General features: G+C 47.1%; 9 protein-coding genes across 9 annotated transcripts; 4 read left to right on the top strand and 5 right to left on the bottom strand.

Moving 5' to 3' along the window:
- Nucleotides 1-650: 650 nt before the first annotated feature.
- FPSE_02435 (uncharacterized protein) lies at nucleotides 651-1,346 on the top strand (the record flags this gene model as incomplete). Its single annotated transcript, XM_009255554.1, has 1 exon — nucleotides 651-1,346. One exon carries the CDS (start codon nucleotides 651-653, stop codon nucleotides 1,344-1,346), a length of 696 nt encoding a protein of 231 aa, XP_009253829.1.
- A 622-nt stretch (nucleotides 1,347-1,968) lies between these two features.
- FPSE_02436 (uncharacterized protein) lies at nucleotides 1,969-2,605 on the bottom strand (the record flags this gene model as incomplete). The annotated part of the gene is made up of 3 exons (XM_009255555.1): nucleotides 1,969-2,246; nucleotides 2,295-2,377; nucleotides 2,430-2,605. 3 exons carry the CDS (start codon nucleotides 2,603-2,605, stop codon nucleotides 1,969-1,971), a joined length of 537 nt encoding a protein of 178 aa, XP_009253830.1.
- A 1,291-nt stretch (nucleotides 2,606-3,896) lies between these two features.
- On the top strand, nucleotides 3,897-5,189 carry FPSE_02437 (uncharacterized protein; the record flags this gene model as incomplete). The annotated part of the gene is made up of 1 exon (XM_009255556.1): nucleotides 3,897-5,189. The coding sequence occupies one exon, from the start codon at nucleotides 3,897-3,899 to the stop codon at nucleotides 5,187-5,189; it is 1,293 nt and encodes a 430-aa protein (XP_009253831.1).
- Nucleotides 5,190-7,268: 2,079 nt separating this feature from the next.
- Nucleotides 7,269-8,580, top strand: FPSE_02438 (uncharacterized protein; the record flags this gene model as incomplete). Its single annotated transcript, XM_009255557.1, has 3 exons — nucleotides 7,269-8,243; nucleotides 8,291-8,392; nucleotides 8,446-8,580. The coding sequence occupies 3 exons, from the start codon at nucleotides 7,269-7,271 to the stop codon at nucleotides 8,578-8,580; spliced, it is 1,212 nt and encodes a 403-aa protein (XP_009253832.1).
- A 173-nt stretch (nucleotides 8,581-8,753) lies between these two features.
- On the bottom strand, nucleotides 8,754-9,997 carry FPSE_02439 (uncharacterized protein; the record flags this gene model as incomplete). The annotated part of the gene is made up of 4 exons (XM_009255558.1): nucleotides 8,754-9,239; nucleotides 9,290-9,476; nucleotides 9,526-9,732; nucleotides 9,783-9,997. 4 exons carry the CDS (start codon nucleotides 9,995-9,997, stop codon nucleotides 8,754-8,756), a joined length of 1,095 nt encoding a protein of 364 aa, XP_009253833.1.
- Nucleotides 9,998-11,235: 1,238 nt separating this feature from the next.
- Nucleotides 11,236-11,994, bottom strand: FPSE_02440 (uncharacterized protein; the record flags this gene model as incomplete). The annotated part of the gene is made up of 3 exons (XM_009255559.1): nucleotides 11,236-11,580; nucleotides 11,632-11,735; nucleotides 11,790-11,994. 3 exons carry the CDS (start codon nucleotides 11,992-11,994, stop codon nucleotides 11,236-11,238), a joined length of 654 nt encoding a protein of 217 aa, XP_009253834.1.
- A 335-nt stretch (nucleotides 11,995-12,329) lies between these two features.
- FPSE_02441 (uncharacterized protein) lies at nucleotides 12,330-13,527 on the bottom strand (the record flags this gene model as incomplete). The annotated part of the gene is made up of 4 exons (XM_009255560.1): nucleotides 12,330-12,678; nucleotides 12,727-13,132; nucleotides 13,188-13,210; nucleotides 13,268-13,527. The coding sequence occupies 4 exons, from the start codon at nucleotides 13,525-13,527 to the stop codon at nucleotides 12,330-12,332; spliced, it is 1,038 nt and encodes a 345-aa protein (XP_009253835.1).
- A 1,081-nt stretch (nucleotides 13,528-14,608) lies between these two features.
- FPSE_02442 (uncharacterized protein) lies at nucleotides 14,609-16,311 on the top strand (the record flags this gene model as incomplete). The annotated part of the gene is made up of 3 exons (XM_009255561.1): nucleotides 14,609-14,861; nucleotides 14,911-16,084; nucleotides 16,143-16,311. The coding sequence occupies 3 exons, from the start codon at nucleotides 14,609-14,611 to the stop codon at nucleotides 16,309-16,311; spliced, it is 1,596 nt and encodes a 531-aa protein (XP_009253836.1).
- A 124-nt stretch (nucleotides 16,312-16,435) lies between these two features.
- Nucleotides 16,436-17,255, bottom strand: FPSE_02443 (uncharacterized protein; the record flags this gene model as incomplete). The annotated part of the gene is made up of 3 exons (XM_009255562.1): nucleotides 16,436-16,515; nucleotides 16,569-16,789; nucleotides 16,840-17,255. The coding sequence occupies 3 exons, from the start codon at nucleotides 17,253-17,255 to the stop codon at nucleotides 16,436-16,438; spliced, it is 717 nt and encodes a 238-aa protein (XP_009253837.1).
- Nucleotides 17,256-17,961: the final 706 nt, after the last annotated feature.

The following is a 17,961-nucleotide window of genomic DNA, read 5'->3' as shown; positions in this document are numbered from 1 at the left end:
GATCCTTATTCTTGGCATTATCACCTGAAACGTCACAACCATCTCCTCCCGAGAGATCAGCACAGCTTTTCGTCTGAACACTAGTCATGTTCCCCCTAAATCCATGCATCCCACGTTCTTAATATGGAAATACCTCGCACGGCAAATCCGAATAATGGGGAAATCGTCGACGGGATGAAACCACGCGAGAAACTCTATTTTGACATATGGATGAAATGCATGATCCGACGGAATTAACTGAAACGCGGAATTCGATTTCCCGTGTGGAGACTTGGATATGACAGCTTCTATTTGTTCACTTCAGTGTGTTTATGGGCCAGTGTTGCAATGGGCAGATGTCATGTGTCGGCGCGATAGAGGTTATACGCATTGCCCGTTTAGGAGTCAGAGGGTCTTGACAGGGATGGCATATCGGTAGATGAACGTGTGCATTGATCTAAGCGTGGACCGTTGATGTTGAAAAGATAAAGATAAAGATGTCCCGCCTGGAATAGATCATCTTGTCAACACAGATCTTGTATCCGTTCATTCATTCATTCACTCTTTGGAACACACCACGGTCTTTACCACCAGTCACTCATTCATTCATTTGACGTTAGCCAATTATTCTGCTTCACCAGTTAATTGCAGTAATTTCACCATCAGTCATCATGATCCCCGCCACTATTCTTGCACTTCTGAGCATCGCTTCCGTCTCTCAGGCGGCAGCTGCTCCCAAGATTCTCTCCTCTGACGACATCATCGTCCTCAAGACCGATGGAACTTCTCAGGTCATGAAGGCCGCCGACCTGGAGGCTCTTGAGACTGCCCCTGCTGTCAAGAACATCGCTGGCTCCGCCAAGAAAGATATCCAGCGCCGCGACTGCGAGGACAGCACCGAGATCCAGGTCCTTTCCGACAAGGAGTTTGTCAACTGGGACGTTGCCATGTCCCCCGTCATCAGCAGTCTCGGCGGCTCCAAGGCGACCGTCAGTGTGACCAACGGCTACACCATCACCAACTCCCTCAGTGTCGGCGCGGGTTTCAGTATTCCTTTGATCAAGGATATCTTGACTGCTTCTTTGAGCATCGACTACAGCGAGACATGGTCTTCCAGCCAAACGCAGTCGCTCTCCTTCACGGTCCCAGAGGGTCACCACGGTATCATTGTCAGCCAGCCTTATGTTCGCCGTATTGAGGGCAACGTCATCGATGGATGCAAGGGAGATGCCAAGGAGGGCTTCGTGTCGGATTCTTATGAGAGCCAGGCTTATGGAAACCTTCAGTGGGTCAAGGGTATCATTCGTCTTTGCAGCAGTGAGACGTACCCTATTCCTTACTGCAACGGAGAGGGCGAGCACAAGTAGATGCGAAACCTTGTGCTACTGTTTGGTGTTGTCGTTCCGCTGTATCTAGAACCTAGCAAATACTCAACCTCCACCACAACAAGAGATAATCTATTGATCAATAACTCTTTCGCATCAAGGAGCCCCGTGCTAGTACTGAAGACTGTTGGTACTGCCCCCGTGACCAGGGGATAGGGTTTCCATCTTCAATTATACTTTTTTGAGCATCATGACTCCAGTTCCCTCACACATGACCAATGCCCTACTATAAGGGGCACAAAATGCGCTTCAATCCAGCTTTTTTCCTCTTCCCTCCACCTACATCAACATATCGCAAAACCACACTGCCCCCGTGACGATAAACTCAGTATAGAGCCCCACTGAAGCAGGCTGCTGCTGCCTGATGCCAAACGAGGCTGCTGCCTAGAAAATGACCGCCGCCTACCCTTTATAACCTAAAATAACATCGATCCTAATGTCTCTTCGGAGACAATATGGTCAAACAGTAAAAATACAGAGAAGATTAGCATGGCCCCTGCACAAGGATGACACATTCAAATCTAGAGAAGCTCAAATTTTTTGTAATTTTCTACACCACCTCCCTTTCTTATGTAATCATTCTTCGGGCGCAACTCTCTTTTCTTTATGGCTGGTTGTTAAAAAGACTGAGGTCCAAGGGAATTCTTTCTCCCATCCAGATAGCTCGTTCCAAATGATCCCTCTTCATTGACGCCCAGCGATCCACGCCCTCTTTTGGAATTATGTTCGGGTGGACAAGCGCCGACAGAGGTCCTCTCCAGACATTCAACCATGGAATGAATGCTCCGAATTGTGCTGGTGTAAAGAGATTCACTTCGAACATGGCGACAGGGTGAGGTCCGATGGGTCCATCCCATATTTTGTAGGTTCGCAGCTCGGGGACTGTGAATGTTAGGAGAGTCTATGGACTGTGCAAGTGATGTGACATACATTCTCGCCTGATGCGCTCCCAGAGTTCTTTGGCGTATTTAGTTTGTTCTTTGTTCCCTTGGAAATAATAGATGTGAACGTCGCTGTGGTTGTTGTTTGTTAGTCATTGTTCGCACCACGTGTAACATGACTCACAAAGCGCCCCGTGGGGTTTGATCAAAGGGGTCTATAAACTTTTCATAGGCTTCGCTTCTCTTTGCTGCTGGGTTGACATAACTCTTCCCATCTTCTGCCATGTCGTTGGGCAATGGTGGAGCATCCTCATATCCCGTCAGAGGGGAGGGATATTTGAAGACTGAAGCGTCGCCCATTGTTTTGGATGTCGGGTAAATACTATGCAGGAATTAATACCGATAAAATGCGAAATTGTCAGAGTCTATAATTTGATGTTTGTGTTAACGATAGAGCGCGTTCTTTATTCGTGGTGCGGGGGATTTGATCTCAACGGTTGCGTGATGTCTCAAGCCGGTGGTTCTATTAATAATCCGTGTGATTAGTCAGCATTTGCGGGATGCCGATACACGCGATTTACCCTGCACTGGAACATGTTTAATCATGTCGCGTCACGATTGTCAAAATATCGTCGGTGAATCGAGGAGAGTTTATCCGTTCCACTCCAATGAGTGGTTTTGAGTCACTGAGGATATTCTGAGGCAATAATTAACGCGTTGAACCCCATCCGTGCTTGCTTTCCTGTTATACAGGCTTCTAAGAAACATGTGGTGGGGAAAGCCTCGGTATTGACAATTGTTAATCGCAGTAAGGATTAAACGATGGGATGGAAATTCCATTTGCTCACTACAATTTCTTTTGTCATCCATTACTATACTACCAGCTGCATTGCCCAGTTGTGCCTTGAATTAGAGTCTTTTCGAGGGTGGCTGAGCTGGTCATCCCTGCAACTATCATCAGCTTCTCTCCGCCAGTTATCAACATTGAGCTTTAAATGTTTATTGGGTGGGTCTCGGGCAATTTTGGCCGGGTTCTCCATGGACAGAGTTGTACCCTTCTAGGGTCTTTTCTTTTGCGATTGATCTTCCAGGTCATCTTCAGAATCGAGTAGATCGGCCATGTCTGATGTTTAACTTCCGCATACCCGAGGGATCTTCACCATGACATAGCAAATACAAGCAAAGGCTATCCGAGCATCAAATATCACAGTTTCAGCGTCGTGGCTACGTCAAGCTATGAAACGGTGACGGCTGTCATGGCTTGCCGTGGCTTATCGCACAGGACCCTACGTAGGCACTGCGAGTGCGAGAGACCATCATGGACAAACCAGGTTAGTATGAGGCTGAGTGATGTCTTTTGTCCCTGAGATGATGACCAGGAACAGAAAGTGATGCGTACTCTTTCCAGGGTTTTATGGGTCAGATAGCGAAGTATTGGTCAATTCGCATGTCGTTAGCCGAGTGCGACAAGTTGACTGTCTCTGTCTGTGCCGTTATAAGCGGGCGATACGCAGACCAATATCCATGACGTCAAATCTTGGAGTATCGATCGTGTACCCATTTCTTGATCTGTCTTATTCCCTTTCCAAAATCGACAATCAATTCAATCTTTGATAAAAACAGCGTTGTTACACTCCAATTCTCTTTCACAATGAATCAATTAATAAATGAATCAGACCAATCTTCTGATTCCTTGGCATCAATATCAACATCACCTTCATCAACAACTTCTTCACCACCACCACCAACTTCAATGGCTGACATTGGCACCGACTCTGGGAATCTCTTCCGTCTAAAGGACGTTCTCTCATATTTCTCTGCTGTAAAAGGTGATCTCTCCAACGTCACCGCCCCGCCTTTCATTCTAGCCCCGAGATCGGCCATCGAGATCCCAGCCGCTTGGGCATGCCATCATGATCTCTTTCTCCAACCTTCAGAGGAGCCCGACGCCGGAGTGAGAGCGCTGCTTTTGGCAAAGAATTATGTATGCAGTCTGAAACAACTCGTTGGTGCCGACACGGAAGATGCGGGCAAAAAGCCATTGAACCCATTCCTCGGTGAACTCTTTCTCGGTTCATACTCGGACAAGGCTGGTTCGCAATCACAATTAATTGTCGAGCAAGTATCACATCATCCACCAGTCACGGCTTGCTCGATATACAACAAAGAGCGTGGAATATCGTCACGAGGCTTTGTGGGGCAAGAAACATCCTTCAGTTTAGTCAGCGGTGTCGCGGTACGACAAACTGGATATGCGATCATCAAGGACGACAAACACGACGAGATACACCTCATGACCATGCCCACAATTCTCGTCAAGGGAGTCACAACCGGAAATCCATACCCGGAACTTGAGGGCCCGAGCTACATCACCAGCTCAAGTGGTTACATGACCAAAATTGAGTTTTACGGAAAACGAGCATTTGGATTTGGTGAGAAGAATCAAGTAGTCGCCGAGGTCTTTGCGCCAGACAACAAGAAAGAGCCACTATATCGCATCACAGGACAATGGACTGGCAATTTAGTTGTTCAAGATTCATCAAAAACTACACTCGAAGAATTCCACGTCGACAAAATACCAATTTCCCCACTGAGCGTCGCGCCCATAGACAAACAGACACCATGGGAATCACGACGCGCCTGGTCAAAAGTTACACACGCCATCAAAGAACGCAATATCGAAAAGGTGTACGCCCACAAAAGCGCCATCGAGGACTCACAGAGAAGACGACGAATGGAAGAGGAAAAGAAAGACGTTGAGTGGAGCAGACTATTTTTTACAAGATCTTCAAAAGGCGATGCAGTGGCGGAAGAGCTTCTGGCTATGATTCCAGAGAGGCTTGAGGGTATAGACTTTACAAAGACGAATGGGCCTTGGGCATTTATTGGAGTTGATGGAGCAGAGGAGCTAAAAGCGAATTTGAGTACGGATACGTTACCATGAGATAAATATTTTATTAGCGACATTAAAGAATACCAGTTGCTTTCCAAGTCAAGATGTAACCCTAGCTATCCCTACTGAAAAGTGCGCGCAATAGCTAGACCCTTCATACTAGCTCTTTCTTCTACTTGATGACTAGAATATTCTAGATGCAATACAACCCACAGATGTCCTTGTTTCGAAGGTGCTTGCACAAACGTGTCGATCAGGAAAATAACAGTGCCAAGGGGCTCGGGACGTAAATCCATCCACCAACCCTGAAGACCACATTCTTGCGTATCCCCAGAAGGCGAAACCCAGCTGGGGCAATAATAAGTCGGACCCTTCGAAGTGTGAGCTGCGCAAGAGATGACATCCGTGTGACGCGAATTCCAGTGCGAATTGGGTCTCGTAAATATCGACTGGAGCCGTCGTTGCCCATCGATTGTATTCGGAAGGCGCGGGTGCTTGGGGCAGTCGGAAGACAGTATCATTCTTGTAACAGGCTGGGAAATATTCCATGACGGTCCTGACTTCTGCCGCGCAGCAAAGTCCAATGTCCTGACCCTTATGCGGCAAAATGGATACTAGATTCATTTGAGACAACCGGGAAATGTCAATGTCGGACCAGCAGACTATATTTGGCCTACTTTCGACCATGGCCTTGACTTCGCCGAACAGCTGTACAATCCACAAGGCTCTGACAGCTCTCATTTCTTCAACATATGTTGGCTGCCCGACTCCGTGAACAAATCCCCCCATGTGTTCGGGCCAACCTGGACTCGGAGGATAAGGGGGAGCAGGTATATAGTAAAAGTTTGATCTTTGCAGTCGCTGCATACAGGATGACAGCAAAGATTGCGCCAAAGCCGAAATGTGATAGGCTGTCGCGACGACGGATGTTATGGCATCGCGAGAGTCTGGTAAGGAACATAAATTGGAGGTTGCGCTCGTGTAATAGGCATAAGGATTCGGCCTCCGGCAGTAGACTAGACAACTCATGAATAGTTGGAAAAGCCGACTAGACTGAAAAGGAAACTTCTGCGCTCGTACAAGTGCCACTACTATGATAACCTCCCTGAATAAGGATGGCGTAATCGAGTTTGGTCCTGAGAGTACGCTTTCAGTGATCGTAGCGTAGCGGATGGCAAAGATACGCCAGCACCTGGGTGACGCTCGTAGTAGATTCCACAATGTATCAAGGGTCGGAACGTTGCTGGCTATGATTTCGAGGATTTCCGTCGGCATCGACTCCAGCGACGTTCGGTCTGTGTTGGCTGTATCGTGCATTGCGTGGCTCATGATTGTCAGGGCGGTTGAGATTTCGTGGATATTGGTAGTGTTGGAGGAAGATCAGCCATAGGGAGAGGGAGGAAAAGAACAGAAATTTATAAGTTGATGAAAAGCCTAAGCATTGGTCCACAGTATGAGCTTTGGCTGCCTAAAGGTTAAAAGAGACTTTGATAGGGCATGAATTTATGAGATTGAACCTTACTATCGGCGATACCTGGTGGTTGGTACAACTTTGAAAAAGACAATATTGACTTTTTAGTTGCCCTGCAACAAAGAGTCATACAGCTTAGGGTACAGGAGTAACCATTCTCGCACAACACAAAATGATTGGGGCATTCCCAACGCAAGTGATCGGAAGAATTGATAATGCCGAGAAACAGCAATAACCAACACTTTTAATTACTCGAAACCTCCGGCTTTCGCTCGGTAGTCTGATATTTCTATATAATATTCTTTTCGACAATTTTGGTAGTTAATTCACGATGCCATCTCTATGCCTGTCATCATTCGTTGTTAGACTGGCTCTTGTTAGTGCTTACATAGACTGTCGACTTCCCAATACTATCGTCAATCCTACCGCTATTTTCGACCGAGTTTCGGTCGAATGCTATTCAGCCCACGCGAAGTAGGATTCAAACCGGAGAAAAAATCCTTCGTCACGGACAAGGAAACACTTCGATTATAAATCTGTGCTACCCTGTCAGCGCTTGTATCCGCTGACGCTTACAATGAAAAGCTATAAATTGTCCACCCTATTCGTGTAATTGAGAATTAGAAACAACTTCAATAAACACAATCACAACACTCACCATGTCAGCTATCGCACATTTGCCCTTTTCTTTTCCCACTGGTCTGACGTCGCCTCAACCCTTCAACATCTCTGTCGATAAAGACTTTATCCAACAGACTCATGCCAAGGTCAAAACATGGCGTTCACCTGTTAGCTTGTTTTCCAACTGGACAATCGAGGGCCCTGATACAAACCAGATCGATGATGTTGCCCAATACTGGGCCAACGAGTACGATTGGTTCTCTGTTCAAGATCGACTCAATAATGAGGGCCATCATTACGCGACTTCAGTCTCGAGTGACGGGAACTACACAGCTCCTGTTCCACTCCATTTTGTCCACCGAGAGTCCAGTCAAGCTGATGCTGTCCCTCTCCTTCTACTCCATGGATGGCCCTCAACCCACTTGGAGTGGTCTAAAGTCATCGAACCTCTTGTCACTGACGCTGATACACCCTTCCACATTGTCGCACCCGACCTACCAGGCTTTGGCTTCAGTCCCGCACCTACACAGCCTGGGCTTAGCCCTCGTGAAAACGGACGGGTCATGGATGGTCTCATGAAACAGCTCGGGTACTCCAAATACGGGATTGTGAGTACCGATTTGGGTTGGCAAGTTGCCATGTGGATGGTTGGAGATGCAGAGTCAAACATCATCGGACACATGACAGATTTCTTCGCCACCCAGCCGACCGAAGATGACTTGGAGCGTCTAGCCCGAAATGAGACTACTGAAGAGGAGACGGCTTACATTGTGTCTTCCAATGCATGGTATTCTTCTCATTCAGCGTATTCGACGGTCCATACCCAAAAGCCTTTGGCCGTGTCCCTTGCCTTCGGCGATAGTCCGGTTGGCTTTCTCGGCTGGGTGTGGGATCTCATGTATGCGGTGTCTGATGGCTACAAGTATACTTACGAAGAACTTATCACCGATGCTATGATGCTCTTCATTCCTGGCCCGTACAACAACATTCGAGCGTATCTAGAGGCATACAGTGTACGTATACTTGTCCAGTATCTGAGACGACAACTGACAGTTCTTAGCCGGGCATGATGACCTTTCCGAAAAGCAATGTTCCCACTGGCGTTTCAGAATGGACCTTTACCGATGGTCCATTCCCTGACATTGCCGCTTCCCCTCTATCGGTATGTTATTCTTCCAATTGACCATCATGCACGTAACTAATATTTGGATGTAGCCTCGAAGCTGGATCGAGAGAACCGCAAATGTTGTGTACTTTAATCGTCATGACTTTGGAGGCCACTTTCCTGCAGTATCACAGCCAAAGGAATGGCTTCAAGACGTTCGCAAGTTTTTTTCGGGACTTAATTGAGATGGGTGACGAAATGGGCATAGCGCCCAAAACGGACGAGTTCGATGGACGAGTTTGGCTTATTAACTGGTGAATTGGGATCACAGTGCAGCGATCGGGCTGTGTTTCATCTCTGGAACTGGGTATAATAAGAAAAGTAGTAATTATAGAGAATGGTTAAATTATTTGCTGCTTTATGCTCCTCCTTGGCCCCGCTCAATCTGTTCATAGCGACTCCTCTTAGGTCGCCCTTCACTACGAGGCGATGGCAGCTCCACCTCGACTGGACCGAACTTGCTACCCTTTCGTTCATGTTGAACTGGCTCCGTCTCGATCTTGACGTCGATACGTCGGTGGATGCCATTCGCTGTCTCAGGCACATCCGAATCATCGTCAAACGATGCCTTTGCAGTAGATCCTGCCTTTGACTTGTGAGTCATTTCTATAGATACACCATATCCTGGGGTCTTATCATGTGTGGCGTTCTTCGAACTGTGTATTTTCGGGGTGGTGGAATACGACAGAGATGGGTATAGTTCGTCTGTCATCTTCTTCTTGGCTAGGTGTGTGATCATGGAAGCCATGGACATTTCGATGTTGAGCTTGACCAGGTATACGACTGGGTGGAATTGGATGAAGACTGTCTGGTTTGGTAGGGACATGAGGCCAATGAGCAGTATCTGGTGACGAGGTTAGTAGTGTTTCAAAAAGTAGAAAGGTGAGAACATACATCCATGGCAACCGACACAACCATCAGTTTTGAGTTGAACGAGACAAGTGGTTGATACTTGGTAAGGTGGTTTTCTTTGAGAAGCCTCTCTTTTACAATGTGAAGAAAGTACCAATTGAGAACCGCGTCGATGATGCAAATCAGGATCTTGGAAGTTCTGTCCCAGTATTTGTTGATGGTAACAAATCTACCACAAATTAGTCAAACGCACTTCGAGTTTTGAATTGGGAACTTACGTTTCTAACGGCGGGTCAACGTGTGCAGGTATAAAGATGCAAAAGACAGCGATGTTAATCAAGGTTGTGACAAATGCTGTACCCCATTTAAGGCGCCAGATTGTTTGTCGAGACTCGGCAATGATACTGATTCTGTTGATGATGATCTGGAACAGCAGTTGAATCTCAAAGACCCAGAAGAATAAGATAAAGAAGAAAATTGGAACGCTAATACTGTTAGATAACGTCCGGACAGACAGCTTCGCATTGATACGTACCCTGGTTGAATGATGCCATTCAGGAATAGATAGCCGAGTATTCCAATCCCAAGATTGGCTATGATCTCTCCCCATATCATGTAAATATATGTACTTCGCAAGGGGCTCCGGTTTCGCCTGGTTTGTTTCATAGCCTCCCATACTGTCAAGAAACCAAAGCCGAGGGAGAATCCCAAAGCCACAGAGGCAACCTTGTAATCCGAGATACTACTCATGTTGTAGTTGTGTATAAAGAGTGACGAAAGAAATGACTGAATGAGGAATCGGTATCGGTAGAGGAGGGATTGGAAATTTTAAACAAGGGCAGGGCCTGACTTTGAATCCATGATCCATGTCGGAGAATATAACATCTCGATGAGACCTCGGTAACGGCTATACACTTTGACAAACTATTGGGAATTAGTGGGATCTGAAGTCTGAGCCGCCCCGCATGATAGGACAATAGTTGATCTTGGGTTGAAGATCTTGAACCAGGGGATGGGGCACTAGTGCTGTAGTTTGAGGCGTCACGAAATAAGTCACGTCAGACTCTGGGGCTAACATATTGACGAAACATGACTCAGAAGGTGTCAAATCATGTGTTGGTAGTTGCAAGTTGCTTGAAGTGTGTTCCAAGCGACCTTGAAGCGTATCAAAAGGTTATCATAATCTTTACAGCCGAAATCTCATCGGATATCAAAAAGAAACGAGTACCAAAGCGTTAGGACCATTCGGTCCGGATCTCCGATACATCCCAGTCTTGAGATGAATATGACAAGCCTCAGTGGAGAACGTAACTAATTACAGAGGAGACTAACAAGTTGATTGACATGAAGATCCCCAGTATTCTACTGGTCGAGGATTGAAAAATCTACATCTTCCGCACACAAAGCGGAACTGTTCCGATCCAAAATGTCAGTCAGATCCACGCGCACAGTCGTTTTTGAATCATGCCGACCAATCCTTGACCATTGACAGGTTGTTAAATGTAAGGACGATGGTGATCAAAGCCGCGACTACTGCATCCCTGACCGAAACCTGGATGTCAATCAAGCAAATCATCCTGGATCCTGGTTCTTATCGATGATGTGGTATTGATCAGACACGTGGCGGCTACAGTACCCATAACAAAAAAAGGGTATCTAGGCTCAACTCGTCGCCGAGTTTTAAACGTCCGAGGGTCAAAGACCAGATAAATCAGCAATGACTAACCAATGATCTACAGCCGTTCTATTTGTTAGTCTGTTCTAGATGTCATGCTCTGATCTCGTGGCCATTGAACTCAGTGCTGGTGGTTGCAGAACACCTGCTTGCCTCATGTGTTAGAGTTTAAGCTAGTCACATTACCCCTGTTCTACGGCCATTCTTCTTAGGTGCATTCATATTGAATCTTAATCTGTGTGCTACATCTTCCCCTGAGCTACCAGCCCAAAAGTATCCAATCCGACAATTGCGGGATAAGTTGATCAACAAGTTAAATCTCCACATTGATTTTCTTCCAGCTCTCTCTTTCCTTCAATCCATTCCACCACTTCTCGACAGCTGGATACTTGGGGAGAAGCTCACTGAGTCCCAGCGACTCCGTCAACTGTCCATAGGGTAGATGGAACAAATCAGCGAGGGTGACGTTGTCTCCAGCAAGATACTTCTGCTTCGAAAGAATTCGCTCGTATCCAATCAATGCTGCGTCGAGATCCTTGAGGTTTCCCTTGACGATTTCTTTGTTGGCAGGACCAAGGCCCTTGCGAGGGTTGAAGACCTCCTGCACAGCGATGCTACTGACATTGGGATCAAAGTAGGAGGCTTCGAGCGACAGGGCCTGCAATTCGTCAGTCCGGGTTCAACCGTTCAATCAAGACGGAGATCATACCTGCTGAAAGGCTGCGTATGCCTTGAGGTCAGTCTCGGGAGGAGAAAGTTCGATGCCTTGACCACGATATTTGACCGCAAGGTAGTGAGCAATAGCACGGCTTTCTAAGGAGAACATCAGTCATTTAGAAAGGCTTCGACTGTCAATTTTCAACATACCAAAGACCCGGATGCCAGCTTCCTCATCAACCAAGACAGGAATCTTGTTGAAGGGATGAAACTTGGCGGCGTATTCCTCAGTCTTGTGTTCGCCACCAAAGACATCGACAGTGATCAAATCATACTCGAGGCCCTTTTCTTCAAGCACGGTGCATACTCGGAGTGTGCAAGTAGATGGACCGTATCCATAGAGTTTGAGAGTCATGATGAAGTCGATGTGAAAGAATGGGATAAATAATGATATGATAATTGATTGAGATGAGATGAGTGCCGTTGAAATATTGGAAATTTCAAGTCCATTGCTACACATTAAATACCAAATGCCTTATGCACATATCTCTATGATGTATTGTGATTCTGATGATTAATTCTGATAAATCCGACCCGGCTCGTCGCTCTCCGTTCCGGACGGACGACGGACGAGTATCGGACAGCGTCACATTTCGTACTGAAAGTGGCGCTGCGGGTGTCAGATTGATCGACCCGCTCCCCGGATTTGTAATTGCTTACTGATATATTGAGTAGCCTATTATACGTATACTAATTAAACGGTTGAGGCTGACCCGAAGCAATCTTCATACTCCGAACACGGTTGAAAACCACGGTCGTTTCCGTCTTCTTCACAATTCCATCCTCTTGTCGCGGTCTACTCATGTATGTTGTGTCGTCAGACTGGTCAGCAAGTCGGACATGCGTGATATGATTGGATGATATTGAAGTTGTCATTCTGGCGCCGGATGAATGCTCAAGATCGTTACGGCCGAATCTGTTTGTGGAGGGTCGGGCGTTTTGTTGTTGCGAATCCCTGACGATATGACCCAGGAGAGATGCGACGTTCATCTCAATGTATAGTTTGAGGAGGTAGACGAGTTGATGGAATTGAACATATCTGTCAATCACATTAGCGACAGTTACTATTGTCATTGGAGGTACTTACACCACAGGGCTTGGGAGGAATGTGGCTCCCATCAAGATTATATCCAGCGACACAGATATAACTTCCATAGCGACATTAAAATAAAAGAGTTTGTTATACTTGGTCAATCCATACTTAATCAACCTGGATCGGACGAGGTAAATAAAGTAGACATTAAGAGCCAAATCGACGATAAGGAAAATGGCTTTCTCGGTGCGGTCCCAAACAATATTAATTTCTTCGTACAAAGGAGATATTTGCAAGCGCGCGGGGATCCAGATACAGAAGCCGCTGATGTTAATGAGAGATGCGATAAATGCGACGCCCCATTTGACTCGGTTGATGTTTCGTTTGTTGGCCAAGAGGAGCGATATTCGGTTGATGATGATTTGAAGGGTAAATTGGATCTGCATGCTCCAAGCGACGACTAAGAGAAGGTGGTTAGTCGATTACCAAGTACCATGTCAGGCTGGGAGACCTACTGATAAAGAAAAAGACCCAGAAGCTAGACCGGAGATACAAAGTCAGCATAAGTTAGAGTAATTGGCAACAAGATACGAACCTCGGCGGACTGATCCCCCTCAACCAGCAGTACGTGACAGTGCCCATAACATTGCATCCAATCCAATCAAGCCAGCACATGATGATGTATGCGCTGAAGTGCCTCCCTCTTCTGTATGCAGAGTATGTCTGTTGAAACGCCATGGCAGCAGTAAACATGGTCGCGCCCAAACTGCAGCCAAAGATGATGCTGACGATATTGATCTCGAGATCTCCGGGCTTCTCGCTCTTGTACCATGGTGGAATAAGAAAACCTGCCATGTTGACAGTTAGTATCGGACAACAACGGTGTCTGGTCGTCGACGGTTTGTTGGTCTACGGGACATTTCTAGTATTTAAGAAGAGGGGAGATTTTCAGGAGTCTCGTAATACCCTTGGAGAACTCAAGCCACAATCAGTTCGTGTCGACAAATGATCTTCGATCGAGGCATTATTGTTTCATGTAGACGGTTGTGGGAGGTCTGTGTTGTAAACTCTATTTCTCGCATGAGATTTCGTCTTTACTAGTGCCTATTGGTAGCCAATTACATACTGATGATAGTACTCTACCCTCCATTACAGTTCTGGGGAAGTTTGATCCTTGAACCGGCAGATCGTTACCTAACTATTGATTTACAGCCCTGGCATCAATTGTCAGCCTCACATCTCACAACTGAGGTAATCTCGCTGCTCAATTCTATCTTTCTTCGCCTTCTGCGTTTACCCCAGTAGGTACAGTTCGTGATTTATTAGATCATCGTCATCGTCATCGTCATCGTTCTTCACCCCACGGCGGTTGAGCCACGAAAGGTCTCGAACATTAAAATAGCATCATTGTGCTCAGCCAAGACTGAAGTCTGAGCCTGACAACGATGGCCGTTATTTCCACTAAACTTTCCGATCCAAATGAAAATCAGTCACATCACAAAAGACATAAAGATCGCCTAACAATGAGCATCCGAGCGATGGAACTAGGCGTCTGGGTTTCTTCACCAACCGGCCAGGCTGGAACAGTGGCGCACCCACTGCAGCCCAAGGATACCCTTCTCAGCCCTAGCATGAGTAGGGATCCTGGGGAGCGAATTATCTTGGCTCTGATTGGCCTGCCTTATCCGGCTCCGGGGAACGATCCAATACGTACAAATGCGCCGAAAGTGGTCTATTAATACAGAGCACAGAGTCGCATTAGAAGGGATATCGTGGGTAACAATGAAATGAATGGCGGGGCTGATAACGGGAAAAAATCTGCAATGCAAGGATTCGAGAGGGGGTTTGCGCTCTATAAAAACGTGTCTTTTTATTTCCTTTCAGCTGTGGTTGGTTTTGCTTTTGCTTTTGTTTATAGCTGAACAACGAAACAATTATGGATAGTAATTACGAGTCTGTTCAGGGCGCGATCGCGTCGCTGACGATACGACAATGGGTAGTTGTTACTGTGGTCTCTTGGTTTGTGTACAAGATCGTTGAGGCTCTGTACAACATCTCGCCACTTCACCCGCTAAGCAAGGTCCCTGGCCCGAAACTCGCGGGAGCAACTTATCTACCCGAATTCTATCATGATGTAATTCTCGTCGGGCGTTATACACATGCCATTCAAAAGATGCACGAGAAATATGGTAAGATTAGTTCTCAATGAGTCGTGGTTACGATACTAACAAAGAAAAGGCCCCATTGTTCGCATCAACCCAAATGAGACACACTGTTCTGACATGGCTTTCTCCGAGGAGATCTACGCTGTTGGAGGACGCAAGCGCGACAAGCCATTTCACCAAGTCAACGGTTCAGCAGCTGGAACAGGCAACGCATTTGGTACCCCTGATCACGATGTCCACCGATCTCGACGTGGCCCTGTAGCCAAGTTCTTCTCCAGAGCCATGATTGCGCGACTCGAGGAAGAAGTCCACGAGCTAGCCCAGACACTGTGCAACAAACTACTAGCTGAAAGTAGCGGCAAAGAAAAGAGCGCTCCTATCGATGTCGCACATGCATACAGTTGCTTCACCTCCGACGCCATTTCCAGCTACTGTTTCGGTGAGGCTTTTGGACTTTTGTCGCGCGATACCTGGAGACCTACTTTCCGTGAGGCGACTCTGGCTGTTCTCAAGCCAGTATTTGTCTTTCGATTCTTCCCATTCCTCGTTGGTAGTGTCAAGTATGGCAAGCATTTCGTCGACTACCTACCTGCCGATGCTGCTATGCTTGTTCGAACTCTGCAAATCGACATCCCCGCTCGTGTGACAAAGACAAAGACAGACCTCAACTCTGGTATCGTCTATGATCGACCAACCATTTTCGCCGATCTTCTTCAGTCTGAGCTGGATGAGAGTGAGAAGGGAACTGATCGTCTTGTTGAAGAGGCTGTTACCATCGTCAACGCTGGAACCGAGACCACGAGTTGGGCATTGGCTGTTATCACCTATTTCCTCTTATCGCAGCCCGAGACTATGAGCAAGTTGCAGGCTGAGCTGGCCACTGTTGTTGATGACCCGCGACACTTGCCTTCTTGGACAACACTTGAGAAGCTGCCATACCTTGGAGCTGTTATCAACGAGGGCCTGCGTCTATCCTACGGTGTTTCTAGCCGTTCAGCTCGTGTTCCTACAGCAGAGGATCTTATCTACCATGGAGAGTTTAACAAGCAGCACACCACTATCGTTCTTCCCCGAGGTTATGCTATCGGCATGTCATCAGCCATATCTCACCACGACGAATCTGTCTTCCCCGACTCTTACTCTTTTACCCCCGAGAGATGGATCGACGACGATGGAACTATCAGGAAGAACTTGGAGCGATCTATGCTTGCCTTCTCCAAGGGTAGCCGTGGATGTCTTGGTAAAAAGTAAGTTTTACTTAATATATGTACTATTGGAATTATTTGCTAACTCATTTGGCTCTAGTCTCGCCCTTTGCGAGTTGTACCTTTCTCTTACAGCACTTGTCATGAGGGTTATGCCTCGCATGACTCTCTACAACACATCTGAGCGTGATGTTCGATACGATCACGATATGTTTATCCCAGTGACTGTCAAGGGAAGCACAGGAGTTAGAGTGACAATCGAAGCTTAAACAAAACGCTTGTAGCTAAGCGTTATATACATGGATATAATATATATGTAATAGAAGAAAATACAATCTTTCCACCGTATCCAAAACCCTCAGAGACTCATAATCATCACCAATTGTCTTTCATTTATCTGACGTGAGCGTTGAAGTTGGTAACCTTGAACTGAGCACGGCTTCCGGTGAAAGGCTCGGTACCGAACTGGAAGGCTGTTGAGATATAATTAGCATGTGACAGATGACCAGGATACATATAGACGTACTAAGAAGGTATTGCTTGCTGGCAGGGTATCCCTGGGTGTTGGCAAGGTAGTTCCAGAATTGCTTGACGTCAGAGTTGAAGTTGGTGACGGGGTTGGCGGCGACGAAGCTGTAGACTCGCATGCTACCGTTCATGCCGGTCCAGAGCTCCCAGGTGCGGCCCTCGACGTTGGCATTACCGATCTTGGAACCAATGGGCTGCACGCCACCGTATCTTCCTAGCCTACAAATTGTTAGCACATATCCACAAAGGTTTTATTATAGTTCACTTACCAGATCATGAGCTCGTAGTCACCGCTGTAAGTGACGTGGTTGGGGTCGGCAGCAGTGAAAAGATCGTAAGCAACGTTGGCGCGAACGTTGGTTCCGCTGTAAGACCAAGCAGCGGCGGACTGCATGTTGCTGATGGAGCTGACGAGGCGCTTGCTGCCGATCTGAAGACCAGAGTTGGGGTAGGCCTTGACGTTGTCCTGGCCGCCGGACCAGGTCCAGTCGGTGTGCCAGCCAGCACCGTTGCTGTTGGTCCAGTCAAGGTAAGTGCACTGAGAACCAGAGCCAGAGCCTTGGCCCCAGCGGTTGTTGTTGAACTCGTAACCACCGTTGGCGTAGTAGGAGTACTGGTCGCAGAGAGACTGGGCCAGTGTAACTGGTGCGAGGAACGCAGCGAGAAATCCGAAAGAGGCCTTCATTGTGATAGAGTTGAAGAGTTTGGTCTTGGAGTGTTGGATTGGAAGATGGTGGTGATGTCTTGGCTGAGACTTGTTTCTTTTCACATACACTCGAAAACTTATATACTTGCCTCTCCTGCAAACTACCCACTTCCCAATATAACGAAATCATGAGGATTCATGCCTAATTCATCTACGGAATCTTCTCCGAGACTCCATTAGTGCTCTCATATGGCTTCACGGCCCGTCAGTTCAGGACAATGGGCGGTCATTCCAACAAATCCAACAAAAGTCAAAGACCACAGTCGGTCCGTTTACATAGGCGAGGACGCATTATTTGAGGTCTAATGGGAAAGTGCTCAGTCCAAGCTGACGGGATACCCCACGAACTTGGCCTAGTCTGCCGGCTCTTGGGAAACGCGGCGACCCAGGTTCTCCATAGAGAATAATTGCCCGTTCCTGAAACAGGCGTACGTGCACCAATGGAATTCCTCCGTTTGGTGAACAACTATCTTCCCACCAGTAATGAGATGATGCAGAGTCACATCGTGCAACTTGGGAAGTGCGCTCGTGACTAGCGAATCCCGGAGAAATGATTCCAGTTTGGGTGAGACCCCAGCTGAAATATGGGACTGCTTGTGAGCCGGTATCTTGGAATATTCACGGCCGAAAGCATAGTATAACCGACGGAGAGCATATTCCGTTCTGGAAGAGGATAAGTCTTGAG

This window comes from Fusarium pseudograminearum, chromosome 3, assembly GCF_000303195.2.
Source record: "Fusarium pseudograminearum CS3096 chromosome 3, whole genome shotgun sequence".
NCBI lineage: Eukaryota > Fungi > Ascomycota > Sordariomycetes > Hypocreales > Nectriaceae > Fusarium > Fusarium pseudograminearum.
The sequence above is the reverse complement of the archived record's forward strand: the minus strand, read 5'-3'. Positions and strand labels throughout refer to the sequence as shown.